General features: G+C 37.7%; 2 protein-coding genes across 2 annotated transcripts in view; one reads left to right on the top strand and one right to left on the bottom strand.

Moving 5' to 3' along the window:
• Positions 1–23,106, top strand: part of LOC137006158 (zinc finger protein 585A-like) — a 567,148-nt gene that overhangs the window by 104,547 nt on the left and 439,495 nt on the right. The window lies entirely within an intron of this gene.
• LOC137014532 (C-type lectin domain family 4 member E-like) lies at positions 9,820–12,268 on the bottom strand. The gene is made up of 5 exons (XM_067378908.1): positions 12,073–12,268; positions 11,691–11,984; positions 11,406–11,533; positions 10,398–10,504; positions 9,820–9,949 (listed from the first exon to the last, which is right to left on the bottom strand). The coding sequence occupies exons 1-5, from the start codon at positions 12,260–12,262 to the stop codon at positions 9,820–9,822; spliced, it is 849 nt and encodes a 282-aa protein (XP_067235009.1). The 5' UTR covers positions 12,263–12,268.

The raw sequence follows: 23,106 nt of genomic DNA, 5'->3' as shown, positions 1-23,106 counted from the left end.
GAAAAATGCATTTGTCAGCTATGTGACATATCTCAGTGAATAGCTCGAGTCCGGAGCTTTACGGAGAGATCAAACTCGATAGATCAGAAAGGCATATAAAAGAAGTTATGGTTTATAGACAAAATTCCATCATTAAAACGCACACTAGCACAAGTACACTCATTTAAACACTAGGAAACATGCATAGGCCCTAAATACATGATGGATTTATTTCAGCATAGTTGTATTTTACATATACAGTCAAAAATGTATATTTGTGTGTTTCTGTATGTGTCTGGGTGTGTGTGTTGGAATGTGATCTGGTCAGTCTCTGGGGGGGGTGCTCCTTTTGAAGTCACCAAAGTGAGGAAGTTGGAGTTTTCTGTTTACCCTCACGGGTCCACAAACCTGCCGAAAGTCACAGCCGGCCGGAGCCGATTTAGTGATTTACAAACACAGTTCATCAGGTTAAAAGCGTTCTGAAAACTCCAAAGTTTATTGATTATCCTGATGCGTGTGCATATGCTACATGGTGGTGCCCAGGAACCTGAATGACTCCACTGCAGTCACAGTGCTATTCATGATGGTGAGTGGGGGGAGAGCAGGGGGTTTCTCCTGAAGTCCACGATCATCTCCACTGTCTTGAGCGTGTTGAGCTCCAGGTTGTTGACTGCACCAGACAGCCAGCTGTTCAACCTCCAGTCTGTAAGCAGACTCGTCACCATCCTGGATGAGGCCGATCAGTGTGGTGTCATCCGCAAACTTCAGGAGCTTGACCGAGGGGTCTTTAGAGGTGCAGTCGTTGGTGTACAGGGAGAAGAGCAGTGGGGAGAGGACACAGCCCTGAGGAGCTCCGGTGCTGATGGTGCGGGTGCTGGATGAGAATTTTCCCAGCCTCACTAGCTGCTGCCTATCTGTCAGGAAGCTGGTGATCCACTGACAGACAGAGGTGGGCACGGAGAGTTAGTTTGGGCTGGAGGAGTGATGGGATGATGGTGTTAAAAGCAGAGCTGAAGTCCACAAACAGGATCCTCACATAAGACCCTGGTCTGTCCAGATGCTGGAGTACATAATGCAGTCCCATATTGACTGCATCATCCACAGACCTGTTCGCTCGGTAAGCAAACTGCAGGGGGTCCAGTAAGGGTCCAGTGATGTCCTTCAGATAAGCCAGTCTTTCAAATGACTTCATGGCCACAGACGTTAGAGCCACAGGTCTGTAGTCATTTAGTCCAGTAATTTTGGGTTTCTTTGGGATGGGGATGATGGTGGAGTGTTTGAAGCATGAGGGGACTTCGCACAGCTCCAGTGATCTGTTGAAGATCTATGTGAAGATGGGGGCCAGCTGGTCAGCGCAGGTTTTCAGACAGACTGGTGAAACGCTGTCTGGGCCTGGTGCCTTTCTTCTCTTGTTTTTTCTGAAGACCTGGCGCACGTCATCTTCTGAATTGCAGGTGTGGGGGAGAGGGGGGCTGTTGGAGGTGTTAATGGTGTTTTTTCAAACCTGCAATAAAACTCATTCAGATCGTCTGCCAGTCGTTGATTCTCCACAGAGCTGGGGGATGGTGTCTTGTAGTTGGTGATAACTTTCAGGCCTTTCCACACTGAAGCGGTGTCATTAGAAGAGAACTGATCCCGAAGCTTATCAGAATAATTCCTCTTTGCCACTCTGATCTCCTTTTCCAGTGTGTATTTGGCCTGTTTGTACAAGACTCTGTCCCCTTTTCTGCGAGCATTTTCTTTGGCCTGATGGAGCCGGCTGAGTTTTGCAGTGAACCAGGGTTTGTCGTTGTTGTAAGTTAAATAGGTCTTTGTAGGAATGCACAAATCCTCACAGAAACTGATATATGAAGTTACAGTCTCTGTGAGCTCGTCCAGATTGGTGGCAGCAGCTTCAAAAACACTCCAATCAGTCCATTCGAAACAGGCTTGTAAAGCCCGCTCCGTTTCGGTGGTCCATCTCTTTATAGTCTTTGCTACAGGTTTGGCTGATTTCAGTTTCTGCCTGTAGGTCGGTATGAGATGAACTAGACAGTGATCAGAGAGCCCCAAAGCTGCCCGTGGGACAGAGTGATATGCATCCTTTATTGCTGTGTAACAGTGATCCAGTGAATTACTGTCTCTGGTGGGACAAGTAACATGCTGTCTGTATTTAGGCAGTTCAAGTTAGAGAATCGCTTTATTAAAGTCCCCGAGAATGATAAGAACAGAGTCCGGGTGTTGTTGCTCGCTCTCTGTGATCATATCAGCGAGTATCTGTAAAACTGAGCTCACGTGCGGAGGAATGTAGACACTCATCAGAATGAACGAGTAAAACTCCCGCGGCGAGTAGAACGGCTTGCAGTTAATGAAGAGTGTTTCAAGATCTGGACATCTTCTTTAACACAGTTACATCTGAACACCACCTTTCGTTGATGTAAAAGCACATCCCGCCGCCACGTGATTTCCCCGTTGATTCTGCGTCGCGATCTGATCTAAACAGCTGAAAGCCCGGCAGACTTAACCCGCTGTCCGGAATGGCGTCATTCAGCCAGGTTTCCGTGAAGCACAGAGCAGCCGAGTTCGAGAAATCCTTATTTGTCCGGGAGAGCAGAAGGAGTTCGCCCGTTTTGTTGGGCAGAGAGCGGAGATTCGCCAGATGGATGCTAGACAGCGGCGTTCTTAATCCGCGCTGTCTGAGCTTCATGAGGGCGCCGGTGCGCTTCCCCCGTCTGCGCGTCCTGAAGCGTCTAAACAGCGCTGCTGCTCCGCCGACTACAACATTCAACAAAACGTCTGAATAATCGAAATCCGGTAAAAGATTTTGTGGTGTGTACTGCCGAATGTTCAGCATTTCATCCCTGGTAAAACTGATGGTGTTAGAAAAACAAAAAACAGGAAAAACTAACAAAAACAGTACAAACACTGGAGAGCTAAGCACTGTGGCTGCCATGCGCGGCGCCATCTTGTGATTTCTTGTCTGCAAGCTGCCCGATTTATCCAGGAGGCTATTCAGCTGTAACTGAATAACCAAACACTCAGACACTCAGGGTGCTTTCACACTTGGTGCGATTGCCTGGTCCGAACTCGAGTTCGATTGCACACACACACACACACACACTCTCTCTCTTACACACACACAGACACACAGACACACTCATTCTCTCTCTCTCTCTCTCTCTCTCTCTCTCTCTCACACACACACACACACTCTCTTTCTCTCTCTCACACACACACTCACACTCACACACACACTCTCTCTCTCTTTCTCTCTCTCTCTCTCTCACACACACACACACACACACACACACACTCTCTCTCTCTCTCTTTCTCTCTCTCTCACACACACACACACACACACATTCACAATCTCAATTTTGTTCTAAAATTAGCATTTTTATCAAGCTCGTATGTTTAGGCTCAGTAATTTCACTTTAATGTCAATTAATAGGTAATTTTCATTGCCATTAAAGTGAAATAACTGAACATAAACATACAAGCTTGATAAAAATGCTCATTTTAGAACAAAATTTCAGATGGCACTAACTATTCATATATGTGTATATATATATATATATATATATATATATATATATATATATATATATATATATATATATATATACATATACACACACACACACACACATATACATATATATATATATATATATATATATATATATATATATATATATATATATATATATATATATATATGCATAATAGTTAACGTTTATCAAAACTAATAAAATATTTGTACAGTTAACTGGTACGAACTTCATAGAGTAGTATTACTAATATTTTGTTGATGTAAAATTATATGTACTGTTACCGATATAACACAATACTTTATAGAATTTAATAAATGAGCTTAAAAATAAAATTATGATTCTACTTCCTTGTTTATAGAATATATCATGTAATGCTTCATTTCCTTTCATGTCATAGGAGACTTTGGATCCGTCATCGATCTGGTGTGTGGTGGGAGCATGTCCTAACCAGCTGGACAGACTATGAATGGCGCAAGAATTTTAGAATGAAGAGGACCACATTCATGCAGCTCTGTGATATCCTCAGGCCACATCTTGAAAGAGGTATCACCAGATTTAGAAGGCCATTGTCTGTGGAACAACAAGTTGCAATATGTGTCTGGAGGCTGGCTACAAACCTGGAATTCAGGTCACTTTCTCATTTATTTGGGATTGGAATGTCAACTGCATGTAGGGTAACAAAAAATGTTACATCAGTCATTGTACAGGAATTGCTCCAAGAGTACATCAAAACACCTTCTGAAGATGAATTTAAGGTCATCATTCAAGGTTTTGTGACCATTGGGGCTTCCCACAATGTGGTGGGGCTATAGACGGTACCCACATTGGTATTTTATGTCCACCTGACAGCCCTGCAGACTACTATAACCGCAAAGGCTTTTATTCAGTCATTCTACAAGGGGTAGTAGACCATAGGTTGCGGTTTTGGGACATAAATGTAGGCTGGCCAGGCAAAGTTCACGATGCCCGGGTTTTTGGAAATTCGTCACTGTACCAGCGAGGCCACAGTGGTACACTGCTCCCCAAGTGCACAGAGAGGTTTCAAGATGTTGATGTGCCTGTAATGTTATTAGGGGATGCAGCATATCCACTCCTAAACTGGTTAATGAAACCATACCCAGAAAACAGAGGAACAACACTGGCACAGGCTGTCTTCAACCACAGGCTAAGCAAGGCACGGATGACTGTCGAGAGGGCTTTTGGCCGTCTCAAGGGAAGATGGCGGTGCTTGATGAAAAGATACGACTGTAACATCAAAAATATTAACACTACGATCACGGCATGTTGTGTTCTTCACAATTTTTGTGAAATTCATAATGAGGTTTATGATGAAGAAAATGAAGCGAATGAGTCCAGCGAATCAAATGCCCTTGAGTCAAGCAACACTGCCAACTCAATTAGAGATGCCCTATGTTCTTATTTTTCAAGTGTTTAATTGTTACCTTTTTTTTGTCAAATGTTTCTGAAACATACAATTCACTCTCAATTGTCCACAAAAATCAGCATGATTGAGTGAACATGGAATTTCCTTTAACTGTCATATAATTAATAATTGCTTGACTGCATTTTCCTTTTAATTTCTATGCCATTCATTCTATTAATTTCATTTTGTATTCTATTTCATTAAGTTTATTGAATGAAATATAGTTAAAAAGACATCTGTAAAGTCACTGCTTGATACTCTTTATGTGAGCTAGAGAAATGTACTCTTTAACATATCAATGTGAATTTTTTTTAATTTGACAACTCATGTTGCAGTTTTGTTTAACTTTTTTCCATTTAAAGTTCATCTGTTAATAAAAAAGGGATTCAAGAAACTTTTCCAAACTTTTATTGAAAGTGTAATAAGAAGTCTTGCTGAACTTTTTGAATTAAGAATAAACTTGATTACAGACTTGAAAACAACTGGAAACAGAATAAAGGCTCATTTCGGCGAGCCAATTATCAAAGCATTTCTAAACATGTTCTGTGACAAGCAGTGTTACATATGAAAAGCAAAAGAGTAAATAAAATATAGTAATATTTTAACAACAATGTCAGTTGAACAAAAAGTTTTCCAGATTCTCCTAACTATTCATGGAAAAAAAAAACAACAACAAATGAACACCATTAAACAATTCTAGAAGTTATCGTAAATATTGTTCTGCATACTCTGCTTATGTTAAATCTTGTGAAACAAATAACATCAAACAATCTCTTTTGAAAACATTAATTCAACTGCATTCCAACCTAAACTGTTCTGAAACTTACAACTCCTGATAGGACGGAGATGGGCTTTCTTTTGTCTCAGTGTAGTAGGGCACTTCAGAACGAGAGTGAATGTGCTGTTGAACATGAGGATGTAGGTTTGTGTATGTTATGTTGTCACGAGATAAGTAAACATGATGTAAAGAATTTGGTTGTAACTGTGGGGGTGCGTGCTGTTGTGATGAAGGTGCAAAAATGTCAAACACTCTGTTAAGCACTGTCATGAACATTCTATTATTTTCCTGCCGTTCCTCCCTTTGTGCTTGGTAGCGGCGCTCCTCCATGTCGATTTGCACTTTCATCCAGTTGTCCAGTGATTCTTTCTCCTGTTGCTGCCGAACTTGCTCAGCCTGCATGAAGTCATCATATTGTTTTTTCTGTAGATCTACATAGGATTCCAGCATGTTTGCTAGGTCCACCTTGGCCTTTCTCTTCTTGCAGACCGATCTGGGCCGGATGTTCTCTGCTTGGGTAGAGTTGGTTCTGTCAGATTCACCTAAAAGGTTTATAAACAGACATGGAAAATTAACAACAAAGGCTTTCTTTATTAAATTGTGCATATTTTTAAGGAAAACACTGTGATGACATATGTGATTAGATGTATAAAATCTACACTACAGAACAAGGAAAACTAATTTTAAACAGCATTTTGCTAATTCCTCTATCTGTATTCCTCATACAGCATTTATTGCATCATAATAATCAATAATAATTACATACAATAATAAACTGTACTTTCTATGCAGGAATAATTTCAACAGTAAAGACAGATGTGATTAAATAGTTAAGAAAAAGAAATGGTGGGCGTTAACTAGACCAAAACTTATTTTCCCTGTTGCATTATGAAGAATAATATAAATATTTTCCCTGTTGCATTATAAGAATATTAAGAATAATTACGCATTCATGATTAATGTTCATTTGAACAATTTTGCTTATAATATTAGCAATAATATAATCCATAGGTTAAAGAAATATACTCACTGCTTGATAGCTCATTTGTAGTTTCGGATGATGGCTCTGAAACTGACGAATGTTCGTGCTGGTCATCGGGGGTTTCATGGAAGGATGAAGGTGTAGGTGGATGTGATTCGATTATGTGTTGAGGGTCACTTGTGGGCCTAGAACCAATAATGTTGTCAATGGCATCAAACCACGGAAACTTCTCCTTCTCTTCCGTTGAGCTTCCAGTCTTTCGGAGGGAATCACGTATTTTCAGATATTGCTGTCGCAGTTTTTTTACCTTCACGCGACATTGATCTGCCGTTCTTGTGAATCCCTTCGTTTTCAGGTGCTCACTGAACATTCTGAAAATGTCAGCATTTTTATGTGTATTTTCCAGCTGTGTTTTTATGTTTTCGTCAGCCCATACCTCTAACAAGGTTTCGATTTCTACTGATGACCAAAGTAAACCCTTTCCGCTCATCTTGAATGTGACGCGTGTGCGACTGACGGCTGTCGTGTCAACCAATTTACACGTCATCAACAGCGGTTCACTTCCGCGATTTGGTACGATTGCGTTCATATCAGCAGCGAACCGTACCGGGGTTCACATGAACCGTACCCCAGACCACCCTTTTTAATCGGACTCTGGTACGGTTCGCGGGTGCGCACCCGAGTTCGGAAGATCGCATTCACATCATCCAAATGTACCGAACTCTGACGTCAATCGAACCCGGGTGCGCACCAAAAGTGCTAATGTGAAAGCACCCTTAGAGTTCAACGTTAACTACACCACTGTGACCGCACTGAGCAGTCATATCCTGCTTATATAAAAAAAAGGTTTTGCAGATAAACAGCAACGATTTATGTTAAAATATTTTTGTACAATACTAGTAAAAGTAGTCATGTTGTTAAGCCTTTTATATCAATGTAATAACATTTCTTACTTCTTGTAAGTGATTGAAGTTGATTATTTTCCTCTTAAGTGTTAAGTTTCCGCATTACTAGCCTCACCATAGAGAATTTAAGTAAAGAAGAAGAAAAAAAAAATAGCCACACCCCAATCTCACTTCATTTGTTGAGTTAAAGGATTAGTCCACTTTTAAACAAACTTTCAAGATGAGCATTTATGGTTAAAACTTATATAATTTTCCATTTTTTTTCAGAAAATGAGTGATGGTTTCACTAGATAAGACCCTTATTTCTCGTCTGGGATTGTGTAGAACAATTTGAAGCTGCAGTGAAACTAATTTTGACCTTCAACTGTTTGGTGCCCATTGAAGTCCACTATAAGGAGAATAATCCTGGAATGTTTTCATCAAAAACCTTCATTTCTTTTCGACTGAAGAAAGAAAGACATGAACATCTTGCATGACATGGGGGTGAGTAAATTATCAGGAAAAGTTTATTTAAAGATGGACTAAACTTTAACTCCCTGAGGTCCGAAAACGCACCGGCGCGTTTTGCAGGATTTGTTTCAAATTGCAGCAAAACAGACATAAGTAATATATCAATTGAAACTATAGAATGTCTTATTTTATTTGTATACACAGAGTAAAAACACAATGTTGTGCTTTTTGTAAAATAAAGAAAACTAACATGATACGTGATCTCTCGTCTCCCTCTGAACGAAGTCCAATCTGATAGTTCTCAGAAAATGAACTGTAACTTATGAATACTAATGACAAAAAAATGACACTTATGTCTAAAGAAACGTTGAAATGTCAGGTTTTAAATCGTGCAAGTCAAATCGAAAACAAACATTCTGTGTTTATGTAATCTGTATGAAAAGAGAGCCATGTCAGAAGTCTGTGATTCAGCTCATTATCCGCTAATGCGGCCACGCCCACGGAGCCAGCGCTATTCAGACGCAAATTCAGAGGCGATACTTGTATGCATTGTCTCAATCGTGTATTTATTGTCTTGAAAAGTGTTTATTTGGATGTTAAAGCCATGGTTAGCGATCTCTAGAAGACATGCCGTTAGTTCCTAGTTCCTTTTCTTCTTTGAATGAATTTGTGGCCTAAAGGTGTACAGAGCGCCCTCCGGCTGCAAGTATGAATTGAAAGTATCCAGCACTCATAGTGATGACAATAAATATTACTTCTCAGTATAGAAAATTGACATAGACATATGATAATCCATCAATATTTCTCCAAATGTGAATGCTTTTAAGCTAAAAGCCTATATGAAATGCCACAGAGGTAACATAATTGTTCAGACACTTTGCATCACAGAAATACATTATATTTTAAAGAATATAATAGAATACCATTATTTTAAATTGTAATAATACTTCACAGTACTGCTGTTTATGATGAGCTGAGACATTATTACAGAGGGTTTTTTCACAGCCTACCTGGCTGAAAGGCCTCATTAATATGCAAGTCATTTCAGGTCATTTGTATGTGATTCTTTTGTATTCTCAGGTGTAAATGACCCATTATTCATGATCATTCATGCCTCCACACATACTGTGTTTCTTGACAAAAAGTGCCTTACAAAAACTAAATCAATATATTGTTTTATATGAAGGAGCAGGCAGCATAATTTTTACATAATTCTGAAGCAAAAACTCTAGTCTACAACCTCCAATACCCAGAAGTCTTGTGAACACAGATTTAATATACTTTTTTTTGGCCTTATTTCAGTGACTTAAGTTTTTTGTTTTTTCAATAACCACGCATAAACATTATTCCTTCAAAAACACAAACATGTACATACATGTTCCTCACATATTATTGTAGCCTAGTTTGTGCTGAATACAGTGTAATGACACTTTTGTCATTTATATGTTTATGAACAACTGAAAAAAGCACAAATGTCAGGGCATGTCAAAACTTCTCCAAGCCCCAAATCAGCCTCAGACTCCAGAGGGTTAATCTATTGAAACACATTCAGTAATGTTAGTATTTGGACACTTCAGCTTTCACTGTGAATATGGTGGATGAGGAGCTGCACACATGTATCACTAACAAAATATAATAGAATCATAAATAAATGTACTCAGTGTTTTAATGATAAAGATGATTTATTACATGGAAACTTGCAGAACTATGTTTCAGAACAAAAAGAGAAATGAGACAAATGTTGTAACAACCCTTTATAGCAATGTAAATTAAGATGTGTTCTTCTCACAGATCCATTTAAAAGGTTTTTTACATGAATAATCAGCAAACCCTGATGGCAGATTTATGGCACAATCCTCATCACCAGCGCTATCACTTGGTGCTCCATCCCTCCAGAACCTGCAACAGATCATTAGATGTTCAGTGCTGCTTTCTGTGCGATATGATACTGACTGTGAGATAAAGTTTGTCAAGACTAACTTTAACTTTGTCTTAAAGTTTAAAAGCATTTTAAAAGCTTGTTTTAATGGCTGTACAGTCACACAGATGTACAGAATGACTGTAGGCAGTTGCTCAAGTGGTTGTTGTTTTGGGTGTTTGTATATGGTTGCTACAGTGTACTTTATGATTGCAACGGTGTATCTGAAGTGTTCTGATCAGTTACCAAGGCATGCTATCTGGTTGCTTAGGCATTTCCAGGAAGTTTGTACTTTGTTGCTATGGTGGTTTTGTATTGATAGATTATAAAAGGGCTGAAATATATTGATAGATTGACAGACTAAGTCAGAACAGACTGTAGGTCTGTGCCGAGTTTGGTGGATGTAGTTTTACAGGAGTGATTTCTCACCCAGAGGTCATGTTGGTGCCATCAACCCATTTCCATGTGTTGTCCACATCACTGTCAGTCAGACCAATCCAGAAATCAGTGCCACCTGGAACTTGTTTTAAATACTCCTAATGAATGAAGAAACATACTTAAAGCAGCAAAACTGTTATCTAAGTTGGCCGAATAATTAATACATTCATTCAAGAAATTCATTGCAAACAAAGATGTACAGTTCAGACAAATTTCACGTCGCTCACAAAATGTCCACAAAGGAAGGTGTTGTCAGACTTTGGTTATGTTCAGACTGCAGGCAAATGTAGCCCAAATCAGATCTTTTTGCTCACGTGACTCAGATCTGTTTTTGTCATGACAGTGTGAACAGCACAAACCACATGGAATCTGATCTTTTCAATTCCGACTTTCATATGTGGTACTAAATCCGGTACAGATCAGATGTTTTGCAGTGCGACCTCGGTTTGAACAGTCAAATCAGAATTCATGTGACTTTTACATCACTCTAGTCTAGAGCAACATTCGTCACAATTCTGCACTCATGGGAGTCAATTTCAAAGGGTTTTACATACACGACGTGGAAGGACAATGATGTGTCAGAACTCATAAGTATTACAGTGACAGCTCTATATACAAGCAAAACACGAGGACTCCTACCATAAATTTCTCTTTTATCTCTTTTATTGCATCCTCCTCTTTTTTTCACACTATAAATCACACTATAGCACACTATAAATGTGTAATGACTTACTTTAATGTCCTCAGTGTTAACTTTCGTATGACAGTGTGGTGTGTGATGTCTTTTTTATCATTATTTTGCGCATGCGGGTCAGTCCAGGACCATGATCTGTTCACACTGGAATCTGATATTGGCCACATTTAAAACAACAATGTGAACAGCTCTACAGAAACATTGGATCTGAGCCATAAATCAGAATTGAGCATCCTTGGTGTGAACGTAGCCTTTGTTGCTCCAAACTTAGGTATGGTCACAAACAAACTTTCTCTTTCACTCACTTGTTCCTCTGTGTTGTTTATGATGATCAGATCTGCTCCTCTGTCTGTACAGTATCTTCTGCTCTCAGTCCAGCTCTTCTTCTCAGAGGAAATGAAGTAAAGACTGGATTGATAGCAACTCCATCCATCTGTAAGAACAACCAGTACAACAATTAGCTCTTTATTTCCTTCCACACTGACTGACACAACTTATTTATAACAGGTAACCTGAAACATACATACTATATTCTTTAATAATGAATAGTTGTGTAGTTTTAGTGTAATGTTGTTGTTGTTGTTTTTTACCTATTTTATGTATCCGTTGCCTCAGTTCTTTCATCTCCTTCTGTAATGTCAATTTTTCTGTATTCAGGGTTTCATTATAATTTGATAAATTTGTAGTATTCTCTTCCAAGATTGTTTTTCTTTTTCTTAACTCATCTATTTCTTCTGTGATGTTTTTGTACTTGATGTAAAACTCATCAACCGTTTGAGTGAGTTTGATGGCCAGCACTATGACTGCAGTCAGCAGAAGAACACACAGCAGCACCAAACACACTGGAGCTGCTCTGGAGCTTCTGATCCTCACACAAACACTTCCTGTAAATTACAGATATGAAGATAAATATTTCTCAAACACTCATTTGAATTGAATGTTATGTTGCTGTAATGAAATGAGTCTTAGTACCCGAGTGTTGAAGTGTTTGATATATGGCAGTGTCTGAGTTCTCTGTCTCTGTCCTGACCTCATGATGGTTCTGTGTGTCTCTGTTGGCATCAGTGATCATCTCCTCACCATCTTCTCTGTCCAGTTCTTGTATCTCAGGGCTACTATTGCCGTGAGTCCTCTTGTAGATTTTCGGTCTTTTGGAGTCCATTGTGTGAGTTGCTCGTGTGGACGCTGCTGTGTACTGATGCTTTTATTAGCTGAACATGAACTACACCACTGTGTCCGCACTGAGCAGTCATTTCCTGTCTGCTTATATAAAAAATGTTTTGGTGAAGGATACAGATCAAAGTTGTTTTTTCTTCTTTCTTTCCCCCTTCATCTTGTAAGTTAATCCTTTGATATTAATATAATTTAAACTTTTTACAACTTTCTCTACAATGTGAATTGTAGAACAATGTATCTTTATTAAACATAAAAATTAAATTACACTTAATGTTGTTGTACAGTGTAACGAATTAGCTTGGATTATGGGTGGAAAAAAAAAAGATACTTCAGTAGAATGTCTTAAGCAGACCATCAAAATAAAGTGTCACCCTTAATTGTGGTTAAAGACTGTTCTTCCATTGCATAAATCGGCTGCTATGCTCGTGTATTCTTGCACTAGTTGGTCAGAAATGGAGAACAAAATTGATCTAATATTAGTGCATCTAAAGGTTAAAATATGCAACACTAAAGAAGGCTTCAAGAAAAGTTTTGAACTTTATTAATTCAATGAGGCTGTTAATTATGTTAATTATGTGCAATCAGGCATTTTGAATAAAAATAACACACCACAAAACTTAACATATAATATTAACAGAAAATCTTGACATCCACCCAGGCTCTCTTTGGGTCTGTTTACACCTGGTCACTTCATGCATTTTTACTGATCAAATGGCTTTCTGATTGATCAAAACAATTCCATTTACACTTGGCCACATAAATGTGTCACTTAAAGCAACAAATATGACCTGCATTTTATTGATCATCAGCTAATTTCAAAATGAAAGACCGCAATAGGAGAGAGTGTGGCAACAGCACTATCTGGCAGTAACATGTTTAGTCTATAATACGCACTCACATGTTTATTTTTTAGCATTTTTTTGGGAGGATTAAAATTTACATATGTGGGCCGTATTCACAAAACATTTTATCTTACCACTAAGAGTTCTCCTAAATAGCAGTAAAAGTTCTTAGCTAAGAGTTTTCTCTTAAAACCTATTCACAAAACTGCTGAGACAAACTTTTACTAGGGAATAGACTGAAGTCTTAAAGGTCCCGTTCTTCGTGATCCCATGTTTCAAACTTTAGTTAGTGTGTAATGTTGTTGTTAGAGTATAAATAAAATCTGTAAAATTTTAAAGCTCAAAGTTCAATGCCAAGCGAGATATTTTATTTAACAGAAGTCGCCTACATCAAACGGCCAGTTTGGACTACATCCCTCTACTTCCTTCTTTAATGACGTCACTAAAACAGTTTTTTGACTAACCTCCGCCCACAGGAATACACAAGAGTTGCGTTTGTAGAGTGTGTTTGTCGCCATGTCGTCGAAACGCTGTTATTTTCATCCCGCAGTCCAATCACCGGGTCTGATTCCGGCTCAAATTGATAGGGTAAAATTAAAGACATGTTTACAATAACACTGAGCGCATGCATCTCCACGTTATGGTAAGAGGCGTGACCTTTCCGGGCACGGTGCGCTCAGAGCTGTCGAATCACAACACAGGAACCGCTGGCACCATCAGAACTCGTTACGTATTTCTGAAGGAGGGACTTCATTGAACAAGGAAGTCATCAGCCCGTTTTTATGACAGTGGAAACAGCGGTATACAGATAAGTAAATTATGTGAAAAATACTGTGTTTTTTTACACGCGAAACATGAACACATGTTATATTGCACACTATAAACACAATCAAAGCTTCAAAAACCCACGAAAAACGGGACCTTTAAGCTAAGAATAAGGGCGGGGTTGACCTCGTTGCTATGGAGTAAAGTGATTGGCTGATGGGGAGGAGTCAAAGATTTAATCATAGAAATGTTGTAAAATGAAGTGTCATGCCATATTAAAATAAAGGTTTTAAAATACAAATGTTGTCCTATTCAAATAAATATATTTTAATAAAAATGTTGCCATAGTCAAAATAAAATTGCTATATTGTTGCCATAAAGGTTTTAAAATGTAGGCTAACTGATGCCCACCTGACATGAGCATATAAATATGCTGTGATATAGTTAAGACATCTTATGTGAGAAAATATCTCTTAGCGACAGAAACCACTTATTAGTTTCACTTCCTCTAAAGTATTTTTAGCACAGCAGGTTAAAGGTTTCACTTTAAGATGTACTTTTTTTTTCTTTTGAATTCAAATGTTTTACCACTAAAAATATTAATAGTGCTTTTGAGATATGTTTCAAATAATGTACATTCACGCAAGAGTGCAGTCATATAAGTTTCTCAATCAAGTAGCACAAAATGTCTGGCTAACGTGTAAAGACAAATTTGTTGACTCCACTAAAGCTCACAAGATGATGACATTGTGAAATTCATGTTAATTTTTTCAGTTCAACTTCACAGTCTTTGCTAGATTGTTAAAATAATTTGTTTATATATATATATACACACAAACCCGATTCCAAAAAAGTTGGGACACTGTACAAATTGTGAACAAAAAAGGAATACAATAATTTACAAATCTCATAAACTTATATTTTATTCACAATATAATATAGATAACATATCAAATGTTGAAAGTGAGTCATTTTGAAATGTCATGCCAAATATTGGCTCATTTTGGTTTTCATGAGAGCTACACATTCCAAAAAAGTTGGGACAGGTAGCAATAAGAGGCCGGAAAAGTTAAATGTACATATAAGGAACAGCTGGAGGACCAATTTGCAACTTATTAGGTCAATTGGCAACATGATTGGGTATAAAAAGAGCCTCTCAGAGTGGCAGTGTCTCTCAGAAGTCAAGATGGGCAGAGGATCACCAATTCCCCCAATGCCGCGGTGAAAAATAGTGGAGCAATATTAGAAAGGAGTTTCTTAGAGAAAAATTGCAAAGAGTTTGAAGTTATCATCATCTACAGTGCATAATATCATCCAAAGATTCAGAGAATCAGGAACAATCTCTGTGCGTAAGGGTCAAGGCTAGAAAACCATACTGGATACCAGTGATCTTCGGGCCCTTAGACAGCACTGCATCACATACAGGAATGCTACTGTAATGGAAATCACAACATGGGTTCAGGAATACTTCCAGAAAACATTGTCAGTGAACACAATCCACCGTGCCATTCGCTGTTGCCGACTAAAACTCTATAGGTCAAAAAAGAAGCCATATCTAAACATGGCCCAGAGAAAACGCCTGCGCTTCTGGATCAAGGATAATTTAAAATGGACTGTGGCAAAGTGGAAAACTGTTCTGTGGTCAGACGAATCAAAATTTGAAGTTCTTTCTGGAAAACTGGGACGCCATGTCATCCGGACTAAAGAGGACAAGGACAAGTTGTTATCAGGGCTCAGTTCAGAAGCCTGCATCTCTGATGGTATGGGGTTGCATGAGTGCGTGTGGCATGGGCAGCTTACACATCTGGAAAGGCACCATCAATGCTGAAAGGTATATCCAAGTTCTAGAACAACATATGCTCCCATCCAGACGTCATCTCTTTCAGGGAAGACCTTGCATTTTCCAACATGATAATGCCAGACACATACTGCATCAATTACAACATCATGGCTGCGTAGAAGAAGGATCCGGGTACTGAAATGGCCAGCCTGCAGTCCAGATCTTTCACCCATAAAAAACATTTGGCTCATTATAAAGAGGAAGATGCGACAAAGAAGACCTAAGACAGTTGAGCAACTAGAAGCCTGTATTAGACAAGAATGGGACAACATTCCTATTCCTAAACTTGAGCAACTTGTCTCCTTAGTCCCCAGACATTTGCAGACAGTTATAAAAAGAAGAGGGGATGCCACACAGTGGTAAACATGGCCTTGTCCCAACTTTTTTGAGATGTGTTGGTGCCATGAAATTTAAAATCAACTTATTTTTCCCTTAAAATGATACATTTCCTCAGTTTAAATTAGGGCTGTCAAAATAACACGTTAATTTCGATTAATTAATCTGAGAAAAAATAACGCATTAAAAAAAAATAACACAGATTAATCCATATTGACCTTTGAACCTGGAGCCGTTTTAGCCGACTATAAATGAGGGAGATGACTGCTGCGCTGACGGACAGAACGAGTAGAGAGCTCCTCTCTCGTGCGCGCGATCTCTCTCTGTCTTCAAAGTAAGCACCGTCTTTGCACTCTCTCTACCTCACACATAATAATCTAAATCTACTGACACAAATCCATGTTTCACGAGGCGCATTCGGAGAATGTTTTTCCTGAATAACCGTTGGGTGTGAATAGTGCTCAAACGAAAGTCACCTCATCTTCTCTGACAGGCGCCCTGCACGTGCAGCTGACATAAACCACACTTTCAGTAAACAAAACGAAAATCCTATCCAGTGGTGAAGTGTTTTCTGTGTTGACAAATCTTTTGCGATGTCCTAATAACAGTCACGATTCGCACGCAATGCGTCAATGTCCGCTAATGTCTAATTTGCGACCTAATGACTCATTTGAACAGATTTATTTTAATGAATCATGACAACAACTGATCTGTCCACACGGTCTATAATGAATCATTTACTCGAACAACTCAGAAATGAGAACATAAGTGTGCTTACCCCATTTAGCAAGAGTGGTTAGTAAAATTAGCCTTAATAATCCACAATATTTTCAGGTTATTTAAATGACAATGTGTAGTAAATTAGGCCTACCTATAAAATCAGTTAGTTTAGACTGGAGTGAGGTGAAACCAGAACAAAGCAAGTTGTTGTTAGCTAGGTGCATTCGATTTTATATGGTAGAAAATTATATTATTAGTTAATATAACTTCTAAATGCTACTTTTTAATACTTTTCAGCAAAAAAGCATCTTCTCTTACAAAGCTATAAAATCACTTTTTTTTTTGCAAAGAGGGCAAGAAAGAATTAAAGTGACAGGTACTTTTTTGTCAGTATTGGGCTCACAGATCACGTGGGTAGGGCACTTTTTGCTGACTGTGTGGATGACCATGTCTGTCACCACCAAAGACCATTTTTTGACCCAGGAAAAACCCTGCATTGATTCATTTGAATTGAAATATTTAATACTTTCGCAACAAAAATTATGTATGGGATTAATTTAGATTAATTAATCACAGAGTATGTAATTAATTAGATTACATTTTTGGTAACACTTTACAATAACAGTACATGAATAACCATGAACTAATACATAAATTAATAGTTACCTCAAAATGAACTCAAGATTAGTTAAGATTTGAACTAATGAAGAGTGATCCTTAACTACGACAGGAGTCATAGGGATTCATGCATGGAAACAGCAACCTTAACTATGCGTTAATACATGTTTGATAATTAATGCATTAATTAACATTTAGGGGTAAACTAAATAAATCAGCCTCCATAAGAGTAAACAAGAAGTACTCTGAATTTGAATTAAACAGGATTTAATACTGTCATAATTTACACTGTAATATCATAATCTGCCATCTGCAGCTTTGTGACAAATAATTGCAATGGCACATGATTATTTAGCCATTAATTACATAGATCTGTCTAATCAAATGTGGAAAATAGACTAACTACCACTAATAAATTTAATTTGATCTAAACTGTTTTCTGATTTTTACAGTTCATTTATATTTAGTCATATAGCTAAATAGTCATAGTTTATTCCCGGAACTAAAGTATGTAAGGTTTGTTTCTGGCGGGACACTCATTAGTGGCGCACGCTAGGTGTTCTCTTGGCGCGTTTGTTGTGTTGCTGGCATTTTAAACTAATAAATGTTGACTGCTTTGGTAAGCCGAATTAATAATTAAAGACATATTTACATGTGTGTTTTATTGGGGTTTTCAGGAGGTTATGTGCAGTTATTAACTGTATTTGTATTTTTGTCGTTTAAATGTATATGCTTTGATTAACATTAGCTTGTGGATGCGCGCTATTTTACATGTAAATGTGCCTTATGTGTGTCTTTACAGGTATGTTTATGGCTTGCTTTCAAGTCCATATATGTTTAATTATATAAATAAAAGTAAAATACAAATACTTTTTATTTTAGTTTATTTTTTTGTACCGGGGTGTAAAGGAATAAGGATGGCACTCTATAGTGTTTATTCATATATTAGTTAATGATGTGTGATATGTGCATCATGTCATGACTTTACTTGAGGGGGCACAATCATAATTAACTCATTATTAACTAAGCATATACTAACATCAACTAATGGTTTGTTAATGTATACTTATGTCATGACTTTACTTGAAGGGGCACAATCATAATTAATTCACAGTTAACTACTTACCAAATTCAGCTCATGATTATCATTAACTTACTATCAAATACACTTGTACTAACACAACTATATAAGTATTCAGCCCAGTTAAGTGATGTTGTGTGACTTTTCAGAAAGTCAGAGAATGGAGGTACAGTATATGATCACGGCCTGCGTCTGGATGGAGAGTGATCTTCTGAATCTGATCCCAGCAAACGCTCCCTGACCTTAGTTCATGTTTCCTGTTTGGTTATTTTTTTGGGAACCGATTCCTCAGGAACTGATGTAAGTCACAGTAGTTTAGTTTGATAGGAAAGAATATCACAAAACAGATTAAGACCTTTTAAGATAAATAGTGTATTTAGTATTTTATATGTTTGATAAGGAGGATAAGTGAAAATAATGGCAAACTAATCCTGTGCCTTTCAGTGATGTTTATAATGAAGCTGCTGATGTCAGTAGTTTAAATTCTGACAATAATAAATTGTTTAAATTTATTTCAAAGTCCAAATATGTATTATTCCTTCTTATAGAGACTGTTTGATTTAGTTTACCCTAAATGTTAATTAATGCATTAATTATCAAACATGTATTAACGCGTAGTTAAGGCTTCTGTTTTCATGCATGAATCCCTATGACTCCTGGATCACTCTTCATTAGTTCATATCTTAACTAATCTTGAGTTCATGTTGAAGTAACTATTAACTCAGGTATTAGTTCATGGTTATTCATGTACTGTTATTGTAAAGTGTTACCAAATTTTTTAATCGATTGACAGCCCTAGTTTAAACATTTGATATGTCATCTATGTTGTATTCTGAATAAAATATTGAAATTTGAAACTTCCACATCATTGCATTCTGTTTTTATTCACAATTTGTACAGTGTCCCAACTTTTTTGGAATCGGGTTTATATCTTTATCCATATTTATCTATCGATCAAGAGCCCTTTTTAAAATATCATATTACATTATTTCGATTGTGTTGTCACATTTAAGTTCAGAAACGGTCCAGAGTTGGGGGATCTTCTGTTAGAGACTGTGTTAACAAAGTCATGAAAAGGTACGTATTTACCTTGCATTGTTAGGTTGTAGTGCTGCATAATATTTCAGGAAATATATATATATGATTGGCACCATAATAAACATAGCCTTTTATATTACTTGAATTCGGGATATAATCTGTCACACACCACTTGTTCAGAAGTTTTAAGGTGTCCATACTGACTTACAGTCAGCCAGACGGAAAACAAGAAATCAAAACATAATTTCAGTGTAAGTCATAAATGACAGTCATTATTTCACAAAAACTGTGAACATGGATAAGGTCATAGTTCATAGCACAATGACATTACATGATAGATGACTTGTTGTGAAAGTGTATGTTTTAACATTGCATGCTGCATTGCATTACTGCTAATTGTAATATTGACCTTATGTGATGTATTTTTTTCACAGAATCATGTCTAATGGTGAAGTTCAATATGAGGGGCGGTGGCAACCTTGAAAAGAAGCCATTCAAGGCTACACCTTTATACTTTGTAATTCAAAGTAATTTTAGCCTTATGACATTGAAAAAATCAGGGGAAATTCTCTAAATGACCTCCTGTTTTGTTTTTCTCCTCTCTAATCTTATGCACATTTAATGCAGAACATCTATTATTGACATAAGATTATTATACAGTAAAATAAAATGTAATGCATGTTGATTACCATTCTCTAATGTTTCATTCATGAAATGGACACAATCTTGTTCCATTGTATTTTAAATTTAGTGGTAGAACCACAAGACATTTTCAAATTAAGTGCATGTCATTTACCTCAAATTGTTTTTTGCATCATGTTCTCTTCCCTCAGATGCTGTGAAGAGGTGGAGCCCAAATGCCACTGACTCGGAAATTGATGCATCATTGGCAGAACACCTAAAGCATGCTCCAGGAAGAGCTGGGGGAGGTGAATACAGGAAATAAGCCAAACAACTTTCACATGTTAACCATAATTCAGTATTTTGTAGTTTTATTTTGTTATTTGGTTAATGTTTTTTGGTTAATTAATGTAAAACTGAAGAAAATTTGTTTCTGTTCAAAAATGTTATATCCACAATAAAATATTATGCTAAATCAGAACACTCTTAATTTACTTGAGTCTACAAATGTTATTATTTGTGATGTACATGTGATTAAACCGTTTTATGGACATTCAGGTCTGACTGACCAATTTTGGACCTTTGTCAAGGTAACCGCAAGACATAATTGATTGCCTTTCACGATGTTACACAATGGGTGTGTGATTATTTTATATGCAGGCTTACATATGCACTTAAATTATGCAGCAACACACCTTATGAACATCCAGAAGATGACATCCAGGGACACACAGAAAAAACATACAATTCACGGCCAAATGACGTCAATGACGTTGGTTCAACTTTCATTTTGAAAGTATTTTTCAATCATGACGGGACGTGTTGGATTGACATCTTTTCAACATTAATTACACGTCCAAATGTGTACTTGGTTATGTTGACTTATAGGCTACAGTTACAGGGAGAAAGGGAAAACTTCCATTTCGGCAACTTCTTATCAATGATATCCACATATGTACATTTCTTACCACTAATGACTAATGATGTGTCTGTGTCAAGATCTCAGATGAACTGGATTGTAAATAAGAGGCGCATTACACTCACACGCTTCAGTGTGTGGCGGAAAAGCAAAGGCTGCCAATCATACGGGCCAAAACAGGCAGAAAATTTCCATGCTATGAAGGTGTGATTTACACTATATTTTCTTAAAATTCTGACATAAACAGCCTCTAAAGTGTACTAAGATAATTGGGGAACATTGAAATTGCACAGAACTAACTGAATCATCGTCTAATATCGGATCATTTGTATTTTGATTTACTCCACTGGGCCTAAGCTGCTAATGGTCTAAATGGGGTTAAACATGATTTTCCAATACTATCCAGCTGTCTGTAAAGCCGATATATGCGAACACAGAACCAAAATAATTTCATTTCGATGTTATTTTTGGTCTACTATGCTGCTCTTAACCTCATAACAGTCTATCGTCCTGCCGGCGGTCCACTGGGTTTTTAAAGGGCTAAGTATGCTTTTATTCAAGCTTTCTGTGAGATTTCCGGAGATCAACTCTTGAACAGGTGTTGATCTTAATCTTTTGTAGTAGGCATGGCTTACACCCTGAGGAATAGCTCTAGCTATTTTTCCTCTCCGTATGTTTCTTGCTGGTATAAATCTGGTTTCCGTTTTCAGAACCGGTACGCCGGACTGTCATCGTAATGCTAGAGCACAGTCGACTGGGCTCTTTCAGCATTATGAAAGAGTACCGTGCATAACAAGTTGAAATTTTACAAACTGCTTGTACCTTCAGATAAGGCACATGTCTCTTGCAGCTGCCTATAAAGAGCACAGCAGGGATTTTTTTGTCTGAACTGTTGGTACAGTATGTTGGTCCAAGGTTTTTGAAGTGTTCTTGAATCTTTCTGAGGTGCAATCTTCTTCCAATCTTTTCGAGAAATGATAATTTGGATGGAATACATGGCAACTTTCTATACTTCCTTTTTTCTTGATCACTGGCTGTCTTCCCTAAACCATTGGGAGTGGAAGATTCTGATTCTTCTCTTCAGATTCACTTTCTGCTTTGTTTCTGTTGCAAACCTTCTATTTTCTCCCTAGTGTCTGTCTTTGGTACATGGCATTTCTTTGTAGCATTTGTGTCTTTTTCTGTGTCCTTCTGAAATGATGTCTCAGAATCACTGTCAGATGTCACTTCTTTTGTGCTGTCTGGCAAATCAACATAACTATAACCTGACACCACAGGACTGTCCAGTACTTCCTTTCCATCTGACTTATTCATAGATGTTGTGTCATTTTGTGTTTCTATTTCACCTTCACTTTCAAGTGCCTCAACCTCAGGATGTTGTGACTCTACCTCTACTTCCTCAGAGTTAAGAATATCCTTTTCTCCTTCCGTCCCATAGGTGACATGTCTGGCTTGCTGTGTAGAGTCTTTCTTACTCACTGTTTTCAATGTGTCTTTGTGATCGGGCTCTGAAGAATCTCTTAATTTTTCTTCCTGACTCACACTGGACACCTCTGTATTGTCAATTTCACCTTCACTGCTAATGTCTGTCCCTGGAGAACTTTTTTTTTTTTTTTAAGCTCTGCACTTCAATTAGTCTTTTGATATTTTTTCTATTGAATGTCTATACAACATACAGCCATTTTCTATTTTTCAGCATGTCACACTGAAATATTTTTAGTGCCAATCTTGACACACTGGCGACTTTGAAGAGGTGTCTTGCTTTAATATTTCAATGGACAGGAAACTTTCTAAAACAGCATCTACACCACCAGCTATTGCCCAGATGTCTGATCTCGCAGCTGCCTGTCCTTTCCGCGATTTTGGCATTTTCTACACTTGGGATGATAAAACACACAAACTAATTACTGTAAAATTTATGTATATCATGAATTTTTTAGCCTGGGTTAGCTGGTGTTCAGCTGGTTTAAGCTAGTCTCCCATCCTTCCAGTCTCCTAAACAAAAACCCTCTTAACCCTTTGATGCACAACATGGGTCAAAAATGACCCG

This window comes from Chanodichthys erythropterus, chromosome 3 (assembly GCF_024489055.1).
Source record: "Chanodichthys erythropterus isolate Z2021 chromosome 3, ASM2448905v1, whole genome shotgun sequence".
In the NCBI taxonomy this organism is placed as follows: domain Eukaryota; kingdom Metazoa; phylum Chordata; class Actinopteri; order Cypriniformes; family Xenocyprididae; genus Chanodichthys; species Chanodichthys erythropterus.
This window is presented reverse-complemented; position numbering and strand designations above follow the sequence as displayed.

What these genes read in the sequence shown, in the direction of transcription:
- LOC137014532 (XM_067378908.1), bottom strand. Translation starts at nt 12,262, where the DNA reads ATGGACTCCAAAAGACCGAAAATCTACAAGAGGACTCACGGCAATAGT. An exon ending in GCAACGGATACATAAAATAG is followed by an intron (nt 11,534 to 11,690) that starts GTAAAAAACAAC and finishes TTGTTCTTACAG; the next exon opens with ATGGATGGAGTTGCTATCAA. An exon ending in GGCACCAACATGACCTCTGG is followed by an intron (nt 9,950 to 10,397) that starts GTGAGAAATCAC and finishes GATCTGTTGCAG; the next exon opens with GTTCTGGAGGGATGGAGCAC.